The sequence below is a fragment of the Plectrocnemia conspersa genome, unplaced genomic scaffold, assembly GCF_051122295.1.
Source record: "Plectrocnemia conspersa isolate PC_06_02 unplaced genomic scaffold, ASM5112229v1 ptg000011l, whole genome shotgun sequence".
In the NCBI taxonomy this organism is placed as follows: Eukaryota; Metazoa; Arthropoda; class Insecta; order Trichoptera; family Polycentropodidae; genus Plectrocnemia; species Plectrocnemia conspersa.
The window spans coordinates 15194158-15213483 of record NW_028277175.1 but is presented as its reverse complement, the minus strand read 5'-3'; the positions used below and the strand labels follow the sequence as shown (position 1 = coordinate 15213483).

Sequence of the window (19326 nt, the reverse complement as noted above, 5' to 3'; positions counted from 1 at the left end):
TATTATCTAGTTGTTCATCATAAGTAGGTAATGGTGCCATATTAGGTTTTATTCTTTGATATCAATCGTAGGCTGGATACTTGATGGTCTTCCTCGTTTTGCTGATGTTGATATATTGCATAGCGAACACGCTCGATCCAAAAATCAACCAATTTTATTGTCGACATATCTGTGGTACATCTTCGATATAACAGCCAGGTATTTATAATAGTGATGTTTAATAAATGGCAGTACAGCTTCATATACCATTTTCTGGTACTAATCGTTATTTTGTATCGTCCTATGACGCTGTCAAATAAATCAACCCTTCCCACATGTTTATTATATTGTTTTACTATAGCTAGGTATAATATTTGATAACCATATATGTTAACCGTTTTAAGTGATTCTGTACCTATAATATAAATTATGACAATAATATCACCATTTTATTGTCTTTCAAATATACGTTGATGAGATCTAATCCTTCAAATTCAAACACAAATTCCTGTAATCAGTGCCTTAGCTAAAGTAAATATTATTTGGCGCGCCCCTTATAATATTCGTATAAAAATATGTAAAATAAATTAACGAAATTTAATTATAGAAAAGTGTTAAAATACATTATTCAAACACATTAATACAATAAATTAAAGTAATACAACGTAACTCCTAGAAGCATATTAGCAAATTAACAAATGTGTACTAATTAACTCACTATTCAAAAGGTAAATTATATGTAGAAAAAATACAAAGAATTGAATTATAACAAATATGGTCGTCGAACATTTTTCATAACCACTGAAAAGTCTTTTAGACAGATGGAAGAAGTATTTGTATATAATTTTTCCCTCAGTAATATAACAACAAAATAAATAATACATAAAATAGGAAAACATCAGTAAGAAAAAATAATAATGTAACATTTTTAAAAAGAATGTAGCATTATTTTTATCTACACAGTTTATTTAACTTAAAATTATTCTATATTTAACAAAAACTGCATAAAATTTTGCCTTGATTGTTAATTTTTGTTTAGTTTCAAGTGTACATCTTTACACTTTTAAATTTTTTACTTGTTACATATCGAACATATTTCTTAGTAACATTGAATTCACTCTATATAAAATAAATAAATATGAATTAAAACTTTATTTTAAAAAAGTATATTAACTTTGAATGGGCGTTATTTGGTATGTTATGATAATAAATTTCAAACTCAGTGACATTTGGTTGGCACAAGGTGCGGTGACTTTGACAGCTAGTCTTGAAAATGTCGCTCGAACAGACAGCTTGTGATGGTACAATTTTGAACTATATTCCTCACTTATCAGATGCCGATTTACCGACTCTGATATGTTATCTTTGATGTTTATGTTTTTGTTTCGCTTAGACTTGAAGGCTTTCGAAAGGCGATTAACTGAAGTTATTGTCGGCTTACAGCCAGTCACAATGAGATGGAGAGGTATTTAACGATATTTTAATATGTTATCAGTTTTGACTCAAAGGCCACTTTGACACAATTAAAATGTTAATTTATTTCAGTGCTTCTAGCAGTGGTATCGGCATGTACAGCTATAGGCGCTTATCATTGGTTATCGGATCCGACTACTGCTATAGTACCATTCTCGCAGTCGCTTTGGAATCATCCGTTTTTTACCTTCACTTCGGTTTTATTGAGTGAGTTTCGTTTGTTTATTCGTTAATTGTGTATGACTTATAATTAATTATTTATATTATTTTCAGTATTCTTATTCCTCGCTGGTATACACAAAAAAGTGATAGCTCCGAGCATCATTACAGCTCGGACTCGCACAGTATTAGCCGATTTTAACATGTCATGCGATGAAACAGGCAAATTGATACTAAAGCCACGACCGCCACCGTTGAAACCTCGTATAGTTAATCATCATACTTACTAATTATATTTTATGATCCTTTTGTAAATATTTATTTTGATAGTTTGCTTATGTAACATTGTTACAAGAACAGGGTGTATGTAACGAAATGTTGGATGGATATAAGTTTTTTATACTACAATATTATTCTTTAATTTTTATTACATTATACATAATCAATGTGTTTTCCATGATGCATGATATGTATCATTGAATACGTCATTTTCAGTTTTAAACTTTTTGTCTGGGCGAATATTATTTGATATTGTGTGTAAAAATTGTTGATTTATTATATTTTTATACGTTGATTTAAAATATATGTTCTTTTCTCAATGAAACTATGTTTTGATCATTTATTTTATTGTTCAATTAATTAATTGAAAACTAATTACTAAATACAGTTATGTAAAAATTCTGCAAGCACCTCAATTTCCACCCAATCATTTTTTTACTTTAATATTCGTAAATTATTGCATTAACAGCAATGGTTAATTTTGTTATTTTATAGATTATGTTACTTTAACAACATTGAATATGTGTAGTGTTATCGGCGTAAGATATCAAAATAGAATAATATTAAGAAGTACTAATTACGTATTTTTTATTCTATTAACACTCGACCGTCAGGTCGAGTAATATCTACCCCCATTGTTCGCTGTTGGTAATCCACAGGGCGGGTAGTTGCTACCTTTTATGACTTTTGCTGTTTAACTAGTATCTACCCCGAAAAAAACTAGAGCGTTTTGTGCTGCTATTTATGAATCAATGTTTAAACTTAAATAAAAAAAATTCAACACAATTATTTTTATTGGCAAAAGATCTGACTTAAATCACTCACATTTATTTAAGTTGCATATTTATTTAAATTAGGATCATTGTGATTTTACCCCAATTTGTCAAGATGGTTAAAAAATAATACATAATATAAGGAAAGAAAAGAAAAAAGCATAAAAGTAAATGATACAAACAGGACCAGCTTCTCGTAGCTGACATTGCATAGATTAATGTGCAATGCCAGCGTGCTAAGGAACTGGACGGCTAGTATAGTATCGGAAGAGGACGGTCTGGAACCCAAAACTGGAATTCATCGAGAAAAGGCGTATTGTTAACAGCACCCTTCAATAGTTTGAAGAATTGCTTAGTGAAGTTTCTGCGAAAGTTTAGCAAATTGTATCCCAACGCTCCTAAAAGAAAGGCGCTGGGGCAATGGTCGGCAAACTTATTAGCCAAAGAGCCAAATATGTACATTACAACGATTTTAAAAAAAATTGAGAGCCAAATCTATTTATTAATTTAGCAAACCTTTATTATAATTTTCCAAATCAACACAAAGACGTTTAAATTTAGAGCTCCATGTTTCCTTATTTTTTAAATCGAATGCGCGTTGATATTTGTGCCAGAGCCGCACTTAAGGGGCCAAAGAGCCGCATGCGGCTCCGGAGCCGCACTTTGCCGACCTCTGCGCTGGGGGATTCAAGTACATATCCTCATATTAAAGTATCTTAAGAACCTTTTCTGAACTTTTTCGATTAAGAGAAAGTATTTGGTTACTCGGGGACTCCAAATTATGGATTCTGATTTAAGAATGCTGCGAACTAAAGTGGCATAGAGGACACGTATAGCTGACGGATCGTCAAAGTGAAATGCGTTCTTCATAACAAAGTTGGAAGATTTTTCGCAGATGTCATTTACAACCACTTGCTCTCAAAAATGATTCTGAGATATTTAGTAGAACTAACCAGATCCTATGTATCTTTCATATTTCATAAATGAAGTTGTAGAGCAGTGAGCATCACATCTTCCACTTTTGATCCAAACACATAGAACAAACACAACTATACGGTATGAATTGACAACCAGTTACTGTAATATTACATATATATTATTTTTTTATTTATTTTGTGCGAAATGGGCCGAAATATTTATTTTTATAGCCGGATGTGACAGAGACGAAAAACCTTGAAATGAGCATTGCCACTTCAACAAGAGAAGTGAGAATGTATCACTTCTCCTTCGCATTCACAAAAAGAATGCCGATGCACTATTGCAGTACGAGTTTATAATGTATCAGTTAACAGCAAATTGTCTTTGTATTCGGTACACTCACAATTTTTTAGTGACTTTTTAAAAATTGAAAATGAACTACCAATCTTCTTCTTCTACATCATTAGAAAGTGATATTCTTGTTGGATCAAAACCAAAGAAAACTGCCCAAAAGAGGTTTGTTTGAAATTATGTGATTATAATTTGTTTGGATTGTTTTTTTAATTAGCTAAAACTTGCTTTTTATTCATTTTAAGATATAATTCCACTTTTATAAAATATGGATTTACCAATATCCAGTGGCGTAGCTATGGGGGGGCGGAGGGGGCGGGCCGCCCCGGGCGGCACTTGCTTGGAGGCGGCATATTCGCGATGGGATCGTCTAGTGTGGTTCTTAACCCTGAATGCACTAAAACATATATAAATCCACGAATAACAAGAGCTTAATAATAACCAATTTATTATTTTAAGAAATGCAGATTTTATGACCCTACAAAAAATGTATGGGGGGGGGGGGGCGGCAATTTTAAGGATCGCCCTGGGTGTCACATACCCTAGCTACGCCACTGCCAATATCATACCCGTTGGAGCATTCCTTCCCAAATGCGTCAATTGACATCTTTGCTAAACGAACTCTTCTACCTCGGACTTATGCCTTGCTTCCTGTACGAGCAATCACGCCCAGGACAAGCGCTCAAGGACAAGCACTGATGCCTTCCAGAAGGAGATATTCATTAGGGTCACTGTGTACAGTATGCTGTACAAATATCCTCCACAAACCATCAACTAACGCAATCGAAAACATCGAAGCTACTACCCAAGAGTAAAACGCTTCAATTGTTTGTTTAATATTTTTTTGTAGATTTTCATAAGTAAATGACTTCAAAAATAGTATTTTTACTTCCAACTTAACCGTGATTTTATTTTGAATTTTTGTTTTTTAAATGTAATTAATTGTATTTTAAAATATGTATATTTTTATGTAAATTTTCAGTAAATATATTTTCTATGTATGAAAATTTATATCTATTATATGTATGTAATTTGTATCACTATAAAACAAAAATATTTTATTAATTTTTGAAATGTTTATCATATGTGTAAAATTGTTATCTACTTCTGCTAAACTCTCCGAAGTATGCCGATAATAACCGTTATTGCAGCGCAGGTGGAAACAAAAACAACACACAATCGTATTTTCGTGCGACGTATCGACTTTGTTCCTGTGACTCGACTCGATTTTTTTCTATATCTTTAATATTGTGGGTATAAAGTTTAAATACATTATCTATTTTAATAAATAAATATATTATTTCTTCATATTGTTTGTATAATTCTGATGTTGTTTTATTTTATGCAAATTTTTAAATGATTCTCTCGAAAGCTATTAATTTTGTGTTAAATTCATTCAAGTCGACAATGAGTCACAGCCAGTATTATCAATAATTTTGTCCACTAGTTGTTTTACAAAGGCGTCGGTTTACATGTGAAATTTGCATTGGTAGACATAAATAAATAAATACCTGTCAATACTTCTCGAACAACCTATAGAAATCCACTAACCACTGAATCATATGACTTCCTTGTTATGTGCGATATAATAATGAAAGTAACTTGTAAATTAATCTTTTAATGCGGTCATTGTGGCAAATATCAAGTTTCGACCTCATTTGATAACATAATTTTATCCTAATCCTAATAATTAATTGCTGGAAAAAACATTTTTTTATAGTAAAAAATATGCAACTCATAGATATCATATGCGTTTATTATAAATGAAAGGTACATTTACGGTTTTAATTAATGAACATTTTCTTTATAATTGAGACATGGTGCTATGTATGGGCATATAGAGTGTAATACATGAGTGGACTTTGTTATAATTAAGTGTTATCTACGTACACCTACACAGTATCGCCTTACTTTGTACGTTAAAAACATTAAATAAAAAACTGAGTTAAAATAATAAATATAACATGTTACTTTAAGTAAATTGTATCAAAGCAAGGTTAATACGTGCAAGCGTTACGACTATATAATATGAGTTATATTTGCTATAATAAATACAGTAAATCCCCGTTATAAGCGTCAACATACTTAACAACGTAAAAAGCAATCAATATCCCGTGCATCTACCATTCGATAGGTGTTATTAATAATTTAAGCGACGCATACCAGGGCTTTACTTGGTGGTTGTGTATTATGTATGTACACATTTTTATATAATATAATTCGTAGAGACGCTGAATAATTTCATATTTTTGAATTACATACATCAATTACAATCTCTCATGACTAGCACGTCGACGCTTAAAAAATAAGCATTTTAGTATGTTTTCACTACATTATCAAACGGATGTATATACATATATAATTTGTATGAAATTATTCAGTATCTATATTGCAGATTTATTATGATTCATTCTATTTATATAAAATAATGTTAAGTTGGGATTCTTGCAAAAGTTGAAACTTTAACATGCGGATTAGTTAAATTAATTCGGACAATATACTTAATAAAGAGATAGAGAGACACTTGTCGTACATGTGCGACGTAGCAATAGTTTAAATATGAATATATTTTTTTAATCGCATTATATAAAAGCAAAGAAATAACAATACTGCACTTATTAATATGACTATAAAATTGAAGGTACTAAATTAATAACTTTGGTTTTTATGCATACGCAAAAATTATACATTTTTCATTCCGTTTCAACAACATTAATCTATTCGGGACACAGGACAGTTGTTTTTATAGTCTATTTTGTGCAAATTTAGATTATAATCAGTCATTTAATACAACAACAAAAAATCGATTTGATTGTTTTAATTAGTCCCGATAGGTTAACGAAAAATATAATTTTACAAAATAACACAAATAACATTTTGCAATATACTTTCCCTTAATAATGTAACACAATCAATATACGCCGATATACTGTGATTATATGAACACACTTTTAAAAAATTAACAAATTTGCTTGCAGTCTTTGTATCGTACATATGTATATAATATTTAGATTGACTATTGAATAATATATAAAATTGAAAAAACAAACAAATCAGTCAGTTATATTTTGCGTTATAATAAAATTTGTATACATATAGAATATGTTAAAATAACAATAAATTCGATTAAAACAACGCAAAGCCGCAGTGTTGTATCTACGTATATAATATAAAAGTTTAAATCACGATAGTTGTATATAAAGAATCGTTTCAAACTACTTATTGCTCTAACTAACTAAAATTTAATCTAATAAAACATTAGAAATATTTTCCTAATAATAATATGTCATAAATCAATTTATTTTATTCGTATGCAGTAGTACAAAAATGAAAAATAAATATTTTTTATACTTGTCATTAAAATAAAGCCGTTTAATACTTTTTATGTTAGAAAATACGAATATTTTTCACAGATTTAGAATGTAACAATATTCGTATTTACACAAATGTGGGTAACCAAGATTCTTTTTAATTTCCTTAAAAAGTAGTATTGGAAAAATTGGTAAGGAATAAAAACGTCGACGCTTAAATATAATACGGGCGTGTCGTCATTATACAACGGTACAAAACTTTCATCTTTCTTCACTTATAAAAACACCTATGAAAAATATCCGTTGAATATAACATTCAGATACAAATTGAACACTCTTCGCACATATTCATCTTTGGAATTGTTGCTTGGTACTTGTTTTTTTTTATTTATTTGTATTTGTCTCTTATTATCACACAGTCGTTATCTAAAATGATGATGATTTTTCAGAGATCGAGTATTAAATGAACGTCATCTTCACTTCTAAAATATCGCTGAATAGAGTATGTGATCGAATTAGTCACGTGTAAAATAGAAACACGTGAGATTCGGTTCAGTGGAGTTCAACCTGAATCACTAGCCATTCGAATGATTAAATGTGTCAGTTGTTATAATTACCGTTTGTATAAAAATATTGTTAGAAATTAAGAAGTCACATAATCATCATTAATTTTGTGAATTACAATTAATAATCAATAAAAACAATGACTTGTTATTAAAAAAATTTAAATCGCACATTTGTTCTTTGCTCCTTTATGAGTAAAAAATGTTATTGTTTTGGTTTCTTCCATGTAAATGTAAAGGTTGCTATTTATATTTGTAATCCACTATTTTATCACATGAGAAAATGACAAAATAACCAGTCCACGAATTAAAAAAATAATGTTAAAAATAATCCAATGTTGTGGTTAGTAGATAGTGCATTTATTTCTACTGTGTTGAAAATTTACCATAAAAATGTTTCTATGTATGTAATTTATATTTTTAAGAACCACATGATGTGTAAAAATAACTCGAATCAATAATAACTTTTTATGATGTTTAAAATAAGGATTAAGCACTTTAGAGGCCATAATAAGGTTTCAAAAATATATTATAAATATAATTAGAGTTATTAAGACCAACGTAGTTCACACTTTTCTTAGTGGCGATCTTTGTCAGGACGGCTGGTCACTGAATCATATTTTAATTTCTTTTTAATGTGGACTGATTGCTTTTTGCATAAAGATCTATCGGGTAATTTGCCTAAAAGTGGAACTACTAATAAATATCTCGATAGAGAAATAGTGGATTACACTTGATGATGTTCGACATACGTCATCCGCGTAATAAAACAATCGCTCAGAAACAACCAAATACACAATTATAATTAAATTTACAATAAAAAATACGTTTTTTTTTGGTAATGGGTAAAATAATACTATACAAAGTCAAATCATGGAATGCATTTGAGTGAAATTGTTTCACGCACACATGTTACGTCGCCCGCTGCGGGCACCTGAGCAAATTTACGAATCATATCATATAGTATTTCATAATAATACCTTACAATACAAACCTTGCCCACTGCTCTACGGCCTCAATCCATACAGCAGCAGGCAAGGCTGGAGTGCTGTCCTCACGCGGACAGCAGCGTTTTTATATTTTTTGGTGTAGAATGATGATTCAAGTGACGGGTCGTGTATCGCAAGGCGTTGAGGAGGGGTTCGGCTTTAGCTGGAGGCTGCTGCTGCAAGAACTTGACGCAACCCTTCACGTCGACGGAGGACGAGCGACAGAAGGCTCCAGACGGGTGCACCCAATCGTAGAGTATCACCAGGCCTACCATGACGCGCAACACTAGCAGAGACGTCTCTTCGCGGCTGAATTGTGCCACCAGTTTTCTGAAATAATATATAATTGTTTTTCAGGATTTACATTTAGTATCAAAAATATATTTCTAGATAAATATAGTGAGTAAATATGATCACTCCTGAAACTATTTTGAAAACTACATTAAAAATATAAAATATACATACGGATTTTCCAGCATTCTGAGGCAGACTTTCGCCATCGTTCCGAGCGTTTCTGTGGTGTTCTCCAAATCTTGTTGATTGTCCGACACAAACTGCGACGTCGCTTCCGACAAGACTTTCAACATCGGAGTGGCGTGAGCATAGAAGAGAGACATCCGATTCGCCAACTCTCCGCCGAGGTGCGGAGGCGGCGGTGCATCGGAGTCTTCGGTCCCGCTCGATAAAACGACGGGACCGCCTCTCGAAACGCTGCGTCTGTAGTAACTGAAGTCGTTTTGAATAGCGGGAGTCTTCATCTAAAATTGTAATATAAAAATTAAGTACACTCGATTATAATAAATTGGCTGAAATTAGAGAATTATATACCTTGCATTCATCGAATTTTAAGACAAACTCTAGGATCTCGGCGAATTGTTTGACCAACGCTTGTTGCTGTTCCAAGTGTTGCGTGGGGCTCATAGGACCGCCGACCAAAGAACCCAAAAGTCTAGGGACGACCTGTCGGTGTAAATTTAGAATAGTCAGACAAGAAAATGAGACCATAAGTGTGCATTTATATAATAAAATGGCAATCAATTCGCAATTTATTTGATTCCCCCTGGTGTTGTTTGAACGCGTCACACCTTAATGGTCATATATGAGTCAGATAATTTCAACGTAGTATCTATTTTCAACTGATTTGAAACCGAGATAATGTCATGTCCGTCGTTTAATCCAATTCCATAGCATTACTTATAGCTTCGGTTGTTTCAATTGTGATACAAATTGTTAATAAATACTAGTTTATTAATATGGAACGACGAAGGACTGTGACCTTCATATATATGTACATTCGAACTATTTAAAGCAATAGCTTAGACAACAGTTATACTTTAATAAAAATGTGATATGCTTTTGCTTCGTGTGAACAATCAGTCACCATGACATAGCATTGAGTAAAATATGCATTCACATAACTCCCTCATGCTTATCAATATTGCGCTAGAACACATTTACAAGTGATATGTCAATAAAATGTGACTATATGTATTTTGGCACTACAGTAGATAAGGTAACCACTTATTTGATGTAATATATCATACGAAAATTCAGTATACGAATATAGTTATATCATTAAAAAAATTGCCCAACCTAACCTCATGTAGTCAAATTTAATTATCCCGTTACATCTGTGCTAGTGTGGTCTATATTATTTTTGATACTGGCTGTAAAGTAAATAAATAAAATGCTCCATAAAATAATATTTGTTTATCGGTTATGATTTATAATTTTTAAATATTTGTCCATTTTGTCATAAATTTAAATTAATTTTAGTGTAGACTTTTTATGCATTGCATATGCTCTATAAAAAATCAGTTTATGTAAAACCTTTATTGGCTTTTTACATTCTTCCGATATTTTTAGCTCAACTCTTTCATTGCCTATATAAGTGGTGATATCTTTCTTGTCTGTTTAACTGTAAATTAAATATTTAAAAAAATACGATAGTAATTATTAGTCCACACTTAAATTAGTCACAATGCTATATTTAATGTTCTCCATTAAACAAATACATTTCAATATAAAATTTATCTTTATCCTTACAAGGCATGTGTTAAAAACTATTTCATTTACACAATAAAATATATATTTGCTCGAAACTCGCAGAATAGGAAAAAATATCAAAATGATAATGTAGTAAAAATTAAACATTTGTCCTTAACAATTATCAATTTGTCATTAAAAATAGGCATATAGTAACCAGTTTTCAAAAATAAGAAATAATAAATAATAATAAAAATAACAAATAATTTCCGAAAATAAAAATAGTGTTAATATATTTGCACTGTTCAAATATAAAAGTGGTAAAAAAACTACAGAAAAAACATTGTCTGATACAAATCAAATCAAAATATAAATCATGACGGGTTTCATAAATCTAGTGTTAAGCAAAATATGGTTCACAGATGGCTATCAAACTAACGACATATATAAATAAAAGCATTATTCAACAATGTTTTGCTGAAATAAATTTAATATATTTTATTTGTTATCGGCCCTCTAAGAGTTAGGTCTGTAACTGATTATATTATGCAGAGATCCCCAAACTTTTTGAAAACTGGGTCAAGATATTTGACCAAATCAAGTTGGCGTCTACAATAATACGTACAAATTTACATACGAGGGAGACCCAAAAATAACGAGACTTTCTTTATAACTTTTTATTTTTCAATATTTTTACATCAAATTTTGATCAACTTCAATGTACTCTCTATTGATCAATATACACTTGTCCAAACGTTTTTTCCATTGTTAAAAACAGTTCTGGAACTCACATAATGGAATGTCTTTAAATTTAACCCCTCCAGCAATTTTTGTTTTCTCTTCCACAGTCCCAGAACGTTTTCTTTTCATGTCCCTTTTGATTCTAGGGAACAAAAATAAGTTACAGGTCATTTAAGTAGGGCGAGTGAATAATCAGTGTCATTCCGTTTTTGCTCAAAACTGCCTTACAGACAACGCAGTGCGAGCCAGCGTGTTATCGTGATGGAAAAACCAATCCCCTGTGTGCCAAAGATTCGCCCTTTTCTTCCTGATGCTCTCTCTCAACTTTTTCAATACCTCCACATAGGAGGCAACAATTTTCACGGATGAGGGTATTGATTTTTTCAACGTTGTCATCAGTCCTTGAAGTTGAGGGGCGACTGGGATGAGGTTTTAAACCGCGAAAACCTGTCATAAGCTCGAGTTTTATTCAAAGTATCATCCTTGTAAGCTGTTTGAAGCATTACAAAAATTTCCACAACAGAAAACAAAATTTTACCGCTGCGCATTGGTCTTGAGCGTCAGCCACCTCACCATTTCACATTTCGGAAATAGTTGTAATTCTTCTTGAATAGTTGACGCAGACAAATGTACTGTTGCGAAATCCTTCACTATTTCAGAACTAATTTCTTCGACCATTGCTAAACGAATCTTCAGCTATAACTTGGGGAACTCTGAAACTTGCTCGAACTACAATTCAATTTTTAGTTTTAAAAACATTCATAGTTTTGTTTACTTTTAACATGTGAGTTTTTTTCATTCTTAATTCTCGAAAATTATCATATTTTAGTGGTTTCAAGTTATATTCTTTAAATACAGATATTACTTCATTACAAATAAGACACATGCATTTATCAGTATTCTGCACAAAAAAGTAATTAATTGATCACTGTTTATTAAATACGAGACACTCAGCATCCACTTTCATTTTATTCTATATTGGTTATGTTGGGGTCACTAAAATATAAGCAAAAAAGTGGACAGTTTTTACATATAAAATGTAAATTACTTGAATTTATTGAACCATAGAATTTTGATAAATATGGCATGAATAGATGACCCTCAAATATTATTATTAACAAATTTCGAAATGGTGCGCAAAAATCGATCGACCACCATATACATATGTACAGCGATACAGCTTGAAGGGTTAAAAATAACATTTACTCACTTATTATGTATTTTTAGCCTCAATTTATGAATGAATATCCAGAGATTGCTACATGTGCTGTAAAATACTTAACGTATATCTGTGAAAGATCTTTCTCTTTATACGCAGCAACAAAGACTAAATACAGAAACGGGTTAGATGCGGAAAATGACATTCGTTTGCAAATCTCAATGATTACTCCGGATATAAATATAAAAGTATATTTATATCCGGAGTAATCATTGAGATTTGCAAACGAATGTCATTTTCCGCACCTAACCCGGAAAAATATACAGGCCTAGCCAAGTCATTAATGATTTTTTATATTATTTATTATTTGTGTTACTCTGTATTATTGTGTCCTTGATTTGTTTTATATTTACATGTTTCGTAGAAAATAAAGTTATATTTCGTATTTTTCTTTTCACTTTCTAAGCCAGTATTTCTCAAAGAATGGTCTGCGATTATATTTTTTCCAGTCTACCCTCAAGGTTGTTGGTGATATGTAAAAGAATCTTTAGGTGGAACTTGAGTAGATAATTATCTTGAATTGTTGTTTTATGTATGTGAATATCCTCTTTGAGTTTAATCTGAAAATACGTTCTTGAACTGTTTTTCAGTAAAAGTAAATTTGGTATTTTCCTGTTATCGGGGGTTATTTTATTTATTTATATGCAATTATAAATGACATTTTGCAGAGTTATTCATGGGGTGTTCACTATTCTGACCAATGCTCACTCGCTGCCACTCGTTACCTAGCCTATTTAAATTTTAAAACGTTGTTTCACTACATAAATACGAGCGTTGGTCAGAACAGTGAACACAACAAAATAGGTTACTGTTTCGGTACGAACCAGTTAAAAGATCTAAATTTTCAATGAAAATATATTTGTGTATAAATAAATAAAAACGACGTATGATACACCTCAATATGCACATGACACACTTTTACCGTATCACGGTCGCCGCCTCCGTAATTGATACGGCGAGTCGCGAGTCGCGAGTCGCGGTTAGTTGGTTAGTGTTAGTACCCTTTGTATCTGGAGCGAGTGTTCGTAGCAGGCGCGCAGCTTGTGAACGAGGGGCGCCACCGCGCGGAAGGCTCGCTCCTGCGCGTCCGGCGAAGGGTCCGCTATCGCCTCCCTGATCTCCTTGCCGGCGCCCTTGTAGCACTGTATCTCGTCCAGCACGCGCTCTGACTCCAGTAGTACGCGCTGCACCTCCTCGAACACCTCGCGCTCCGTGTCCGTGGGCGCGGCGTTCTCGAAGTCGAGGAATACCTCGTAGCGCTGCGACGAGCAGCACGTCGCTTCGTCGCGCGAGAGCAGGCTCAGCAGCTTACCCATGCTGCGACGACGACCGGCCGCCGCCCCGGCCCGAAATGCACTGACGCACTGCCAACACAATCGATTGCGCCTACACCCCCCCTCCCGTGTACCGCTTATCGCTTATTAAAATCCTGCTCATATAAAATTACACAAAATTACTGAATCGCAATCGTATCGCACTCAATTATATCGATCTTGCTTTTTTCTTTATTCATTTTCATATTTTTGCACTGGCAACACTGACAATTCGATTTCTAATGAAAGCGATTTAAAACGATTTGTGATTTTGCGCATGTGTGCAGCAATTATTTGTTGCCTATGACAGGCTGGCATCTGAGCAGTAACCTACTCTTTCTCGCGCTTTCGTTTTTCATTTCCTAACATTTCCTGACTAATGCATTTCTATTGTTACAAATATATTTAAATATTTTTTTTTACTTGGTATATAAAATAAGGTGTATTTATATAGCACAGAATCAGGAGTGAAAATTAAAAATATATGTGCTGCCTTAATGTAATATAAAAATACATCAAATTTATTTTATGCATTTTAATATCAAGTTTTGTTGAAATCACTAAAATTATTACATCAAATGAATCTCATTATTGAGTCCCGCAGAGCATCAACGTAATCGACAGTCAAATATAATATTGAGCGCAATTGAAGACTTCCTTTTAGAAATTAAATTTGTCTACTTTTTTCGAAAATGGGTTTGTTGCTCCAATAGATAGTTCTTATTGTTTTACATGTGCTGTCTTTTTCTCTGATCTCAGAAAAATGTCGTTGTACATCAAAACGAGCCTTAAATATTTGCCGTTTGTCTAAAAACGAGACATGTCCAAACACTTCGAAAAAACAAGCGATGTCCATCACGTTTCGTGTTTTTATTACAAAACGACTTGTTTTGTAAATTTTTGTTTAAATTTGTTTTAAGTAAATCCATAAATCCATAACCTATTAAATTAACAATTGAGGTTACTAGCAGGGATAATGCAAACATTATTTCTTCTCAATTAGCAATCAAATTTATGTTTGAAAAATAAAATAAAATAAATGGTAATATGAGTAAAGAGTTGTTATTGATAATAACGACTAGAATAAATGGAGTGATATTAGACTGCCCTGTAAATGGTATTTATTATGCCTTCAAATAAAGTACTTATGTTTGCAAAATTTTTGTAAACATATTTAAATAATTCGCATTATATTCAGCTGCAAAAAAGAATAGTAATTATTAAACATTTAATACAATTGTGTACTACTTTATTGAATCTAATTTTGTAAGTTTATGTATGTACATAAAACTTTTTTTTGTTATGACTTTTGTGTATTTCTACAAATGTTGTTAACAATAATTTTTTTGTATATACATATATCTATATACAAAAATTAATAATTTATTGAATATGCACTTGTTCCATTAATGAGATATTATAGAGAAAAATTCATAGAAAGAATTGGATCCGGTCTCATATCCGAACCAGTCGGGTCCAAAAATCTCTGATTTTCCCAAACCCTGGTTGTAGCAAAGGCGTCTACCGCAGACATTAAATTATGATTGTAAATAATAACAAGAATGACAGCTTATTAACAAAACAACCCAAATTTTTATGCTGAGGCCAATTATTCTATTTTCTTTCTTTCAAGAAAATAACAGTTTATGAATAATATATCAATAGCCACTTTTTAATATAACTATCTTAATAATAACTCTTTGCATCCACTATGATAATAAATAAATTTGCTACACAAATCTCTAAAATATCAAGTAATTAACAACTCCTTTGTAATTAATAGCGACACTGCACAAAAAGTGTCTTTGGATATACTGACATAAATTTAGTAATCAAACAGTTTTTGTCCTTCCTGTAAAGTGGACAATTATGAAGTAAACAAATTCACAATATTTTCATGCCGCGTGAATAAATGTTTCTAAGTTTTTTCCTTAAAGTAAAATATTAAAGATTTATTAAATTTTATTTCATTTTCCATTGAGTCTGAAAAATTTACATCTTATATGTGTAGTAATGACTATATTTATAAATATCTATATTATTTCTGTTTTTAACAATATTATTTACATTAAATAACATTATTAGAAAGATTGGTTCTTTTTTTTTTAATTTAAGGAGATGTATGTGAAAAATTAAACAGTAAATAAATGCAAAAATTGTTTATTTTAGATATTTAGCATACATATGTATTTATTTTATTTTTAATTATTATTTCTTATTATATTTTATCAACTGAGAAAAATGAGCAAGAATATGTCAATGCGACAAAAAATTAGCATACCTATTATGCAGGTTGCCTTCAGACTAGTTTCGACAAGCTGGATTATTTATTTGTTAAATAGGCTAAAATTTGCGATAGTTTCAATGTTAACTTTGAATCCAAAATCATGCCAAATCACACAGTAAGAGTATTACTAGAAGGATCTGAAATATCTTGTGTGTTCTGAAAGCTTAACAACTTGTCGATTACTGCCGATCTAAACAATATCTTGTCCCGTTTCTCTAGCTGACCCACCGTAGACATTATTGAATTAAAAAACGATATATCATCATCTTGAGAGTTCTGAAACTCATTGTGTAACATTTTAATTATACTGTTTTCTACACCCACACTATTATTTTGAAATTGTTCGACATTTTCAAAGTAATCATAAGTTTCTTCGTCTAAAGATGTCGCTTTTTGACCATTGTCTAATTTATCTAAAAATGTGAGTCCGTTGAGGAATATATATTTTTGCATTTTTTTCGAACAACGATTGTTTTTTGATGATTTTACTTTTCTGTAAGTGTCTCTAGCATCTTCCCAACGGTTTCGAATTTTATTTACTGTAATGTTACAAAATGCTATTATATTACAGTATGTATTCATAATATGAATTAATGCAGTATTACTTACGCTTTTTATTCTTTTTTTTTGGGTTAAAATTTTTAAAGCCTTCAATCATTTCATTTGCAATATCTAACCAACATTCTTTTTTGATATCTTCATTTCTGTAATGACAATCAGTGACATCCCACAAACATCCTCTCATCTCTACTTGGGTAATAAGTTTTGACATATCGATCCACATGTTAGTGTATTAAGAACTTAATTATTACGAGTGTAGGCACATGCGAAACTGATTTTTCTTAACGATTAAATATGTGACTAGTAGGCATTTGATTGAATATGTAAAATTTACTGTTTTACTAAACTCGCATGACATAAAAGACAAAATGTAACTATCTGTCAGTGTCAGAATAAATCAATGTTGCCACTTGTCTTAATGTAGACAAAAATTTCAAAATACGTTAACTTTCACTCGCCCATGCTATACCGTTTTGTTTGAGAATTTCGCAAGAGAGAGATAGGTGAGTATATTCCCTTTTATTCATTCTAACGCAAGCATTAGACGGGGTCAATCGTGCGTCACTATTTATTTAATTGTCGTTGGGAGATTTAAGTCGAAGCGCAGAATATTCATGCACTTCTCAATTATTTTTCGTATATTTATTATATTTATTTCGTTAAATGATTTTAATATAAACTAACTCTAGTTTAAATAATATTTATAGCGATATACAATGATTTCGATGAATCGGATCTCGAATTTGAGGGTGTAGAATTTATTTCGGATAACAAGGACGTAATTAAAATGTTCAATCACGTCATTGCAATTACGAAGCATGTAAGTACTTTTCACATTTACATTTTAAATTATTAATTATTATAAAAGTCATAATAATAAATTTTTATTATTTATACCATATCAAATATGTCAGATTCATCGTAGTGTAATGAAAACATGGAAGATCGACATAATGTAAGAATGCTATTATGGGGGCCAATATAGATTTGTTATGGCCAAAACTGGTCGGCGCAGAAATAGCGGTGTTGTGACGGCTCTCTCTCTTCCGGCAAGCTTGTAAGGGTTCGGACGCGTGCCGTCGCGCGTCCGCCCCATTCCTAACCATGTAAACACCGTTAACCTTAAATAAATATTACTGCAGCGGCTCATTCTGTGTCTCATTGCCAACCGCCATCATCACCAGCTCCTAAACTGTTGACGCCGACGTGATCCTGAGCACAGATATGGAGTCAGACGAAAAATGGCAGACACAGACGCCGCTGCAGTACAAAAAGCCGAGCCGCTGCAAACCCACTTGCTGCCACCCCGCCGGAGCTTCCCTGGATCCGGACTCGAGCAGGCGGACCACCAAGACGATGGGCCTGCGCCTCCGACCATGAGCCGCCATCGTCAGCCGCCGCCGCCGCCGCCGACCACGTGACCCAGGAAGCATCCGGCGCCGCCACGCGCCTCCAGCGAGAAGCCACCGAAGTGCTGCCGTAGACCAGGCTCGAGTGGACCACGCGTGACCCGTCACGCACCCGTAGGGCTACGCCCCCGCGACTCCGAGCTCGAACCGCATGTTCGGGGCCCGTCACGCGCGCGCCCTGTGTAGCTGCACCGACGCACCACAGGGCCCCGAAAGGTGCTCCCGGACATGCCCCCTTCTCGCGCCCCCTGGAGCCCTACGCGCCGCCCGGGTCTACGCGTGTTCCACTCGGCTTGGAGCGAAGCACGCCGCGCGTCACTGGAGGCCGCGCCGCCACACCATGCGTCACGACTTTGCTACTTTTGCGCCGCCAGCATTTAATTCAACAGCAGCGCCAAGGCCCCCATACCTCCCCCTGGTTATAGTTCGCAATTGTAAATTGCTAGGGCCGGAGCCGTATGGGAGCCAATATAGATTTGTTATGGCCAAAACTGGTCGGCGCAGAAATAGCGGTGTTGTGACGGCTCTCTCTTCCGGCAAGCTTGTAAGGGTTCGGACGCGTGCCGTTGTGCGTCCGCCCCATTTTGTAATGTAACCTCCGTCAATCTCAAATAAATATACTACTGCAGCGGCTCAATCTGTGTCTCATTGCCACCCGCCATCATCACAGCCCCTAAACTATCAACATTTTGTTATAATAACAAATATGACCAACATATTATATATTATTTTGCAAGATTTTTTTTTATATATCAAAGTCGGAGCAGGTATAGAGCTTTATATATTGTATTTTATTGCGAAAGTTTGAGAAGCCGCGCATACTTGACGTTATCGAGTCTAAGTAGGAAATGCGTTTGTATGCGTGCTTGAACAAAAGACATAGCATGGTCTCGTTCCACGCTCGATTAAAAATATTTTGGTCTCTCGACAGTTAATAACAAAATAAACTGTATGCAATGCAAAAAATTCTTACCAGCTACCAATATAAAACTATAATTTGCTACTGTTTAACAGT

General features: G+C 33.1%; 2 protein-coding genes and 1 long non-coding RNA gene across 3 annotated transcripts; 1 reads left to right on the top strand and 2 right to left on the bottom strand.

Annotated features, from left to right (window-relative positions):
* The first annotated feature begins 95 nt into the window (after positions 1-95).
* Cnep1r2 (CTD nuclear envelope phosphatase 1 regulatory subunit 2) lies at positions 96-2215 on the top strand. Its single transcript, XM_088196605.1, has 4 exons — positions 96-1280; positions 1373-1444; positions 1525-1659; positions 1726-2215. The coding sequence occupies exons 1-4, from the start codon at positions 1253-1255 to the stop codon at positions 1899-1901; spliced, it is 411 nt and encodes a 136-aa protein (XP_088052731.1). The 5' UTR covers positions 96-1252; the 3' UTR covers positions 1902-2215.
* A 3455-nt stretch (positions 2216-5670) lies between these two features.
* LOC148229633 (CYFIP-related Rac1 interactor B) lies at positions 5671-14099 on the bottom strand. The gene is made up of 4 exons (XM_088196726.1): positions 13743-14099; positions 9624-9755; positions 9261-9553; positions 5671-9125 (listed from the first exon to the last, which is right to left on the bottom strand). Exons 1-4 carry the CDS (start codon positions 14055-14057, stop codon positions 8861-8863), a joined length of 1005 nt encoding a protein of 334 aa, XP_088052852.1. The 5' UTR covers positions 14058-14099; the 3' UTR covers positions 5671-8860.
* A 2099-nt stretch (positions 14100-16198) lies between these two features.
* Positions 16199-17328, bottom strand: LOC148229632 (uncharacterized). Its single transcript, XR_015811283.1, has 2 exons — positions 16951-17328; positions 16199-16880 (listed from the first exon to the last, which is right to left on the bottom strand). It is a non-coding gene; the product is annotated as an uncharacterized LOC148229632 (long non-coding RNA).
* Positions 17329-19326: the final 1998 nt, after the last annotated feature.

Excerpts from the sequence above, each read along its gene's own strand:
- LOC148229633 (XM_088196726.1), bottom strand. The coding sequence starts at position 14,057 with ATGGGTAAGCTGCTGAGCCTGCTCTCGCGCGACGAAGCGACGTGCTGC. Across the intron at positions 9,756-13,742 it reads ACTCGCTCCAGATACAAAGG|GTCGTCCCTAGACTTTTGGG; the intron begins GTACTAACACTA and ends TTACACCGACAG. Across the intron at positions 9,554-9,623 it reads TAAAATTCGATGAATGCAAG|ATGAAGACTCCCGCTATTCA; the intron begins GTATATAATTCT and ends TTACAATTTTAG.
- Cnep1r2 (XM_088196605.1), top strand. The coding sequence starts at position 1,253 with ATGTCGCTCGAACAGACAGCTTGTGATG. Across the intron at positions 1,281-1,372 it reads CGAACAGACAGCTTGTGATG|ACTTGAAGGCTTTCGAAAGG; the intron begins GTACAATTTTGA and ends TGTTTCGCTTAG. Across the intron at positions 1,445-1,524 it reads AGTCACAATGAGATGGAGAG|TGCTTCTAGCAGTGGTATCG; the intron begins GTATTTAACGAT and ends AATTTATTTCAG.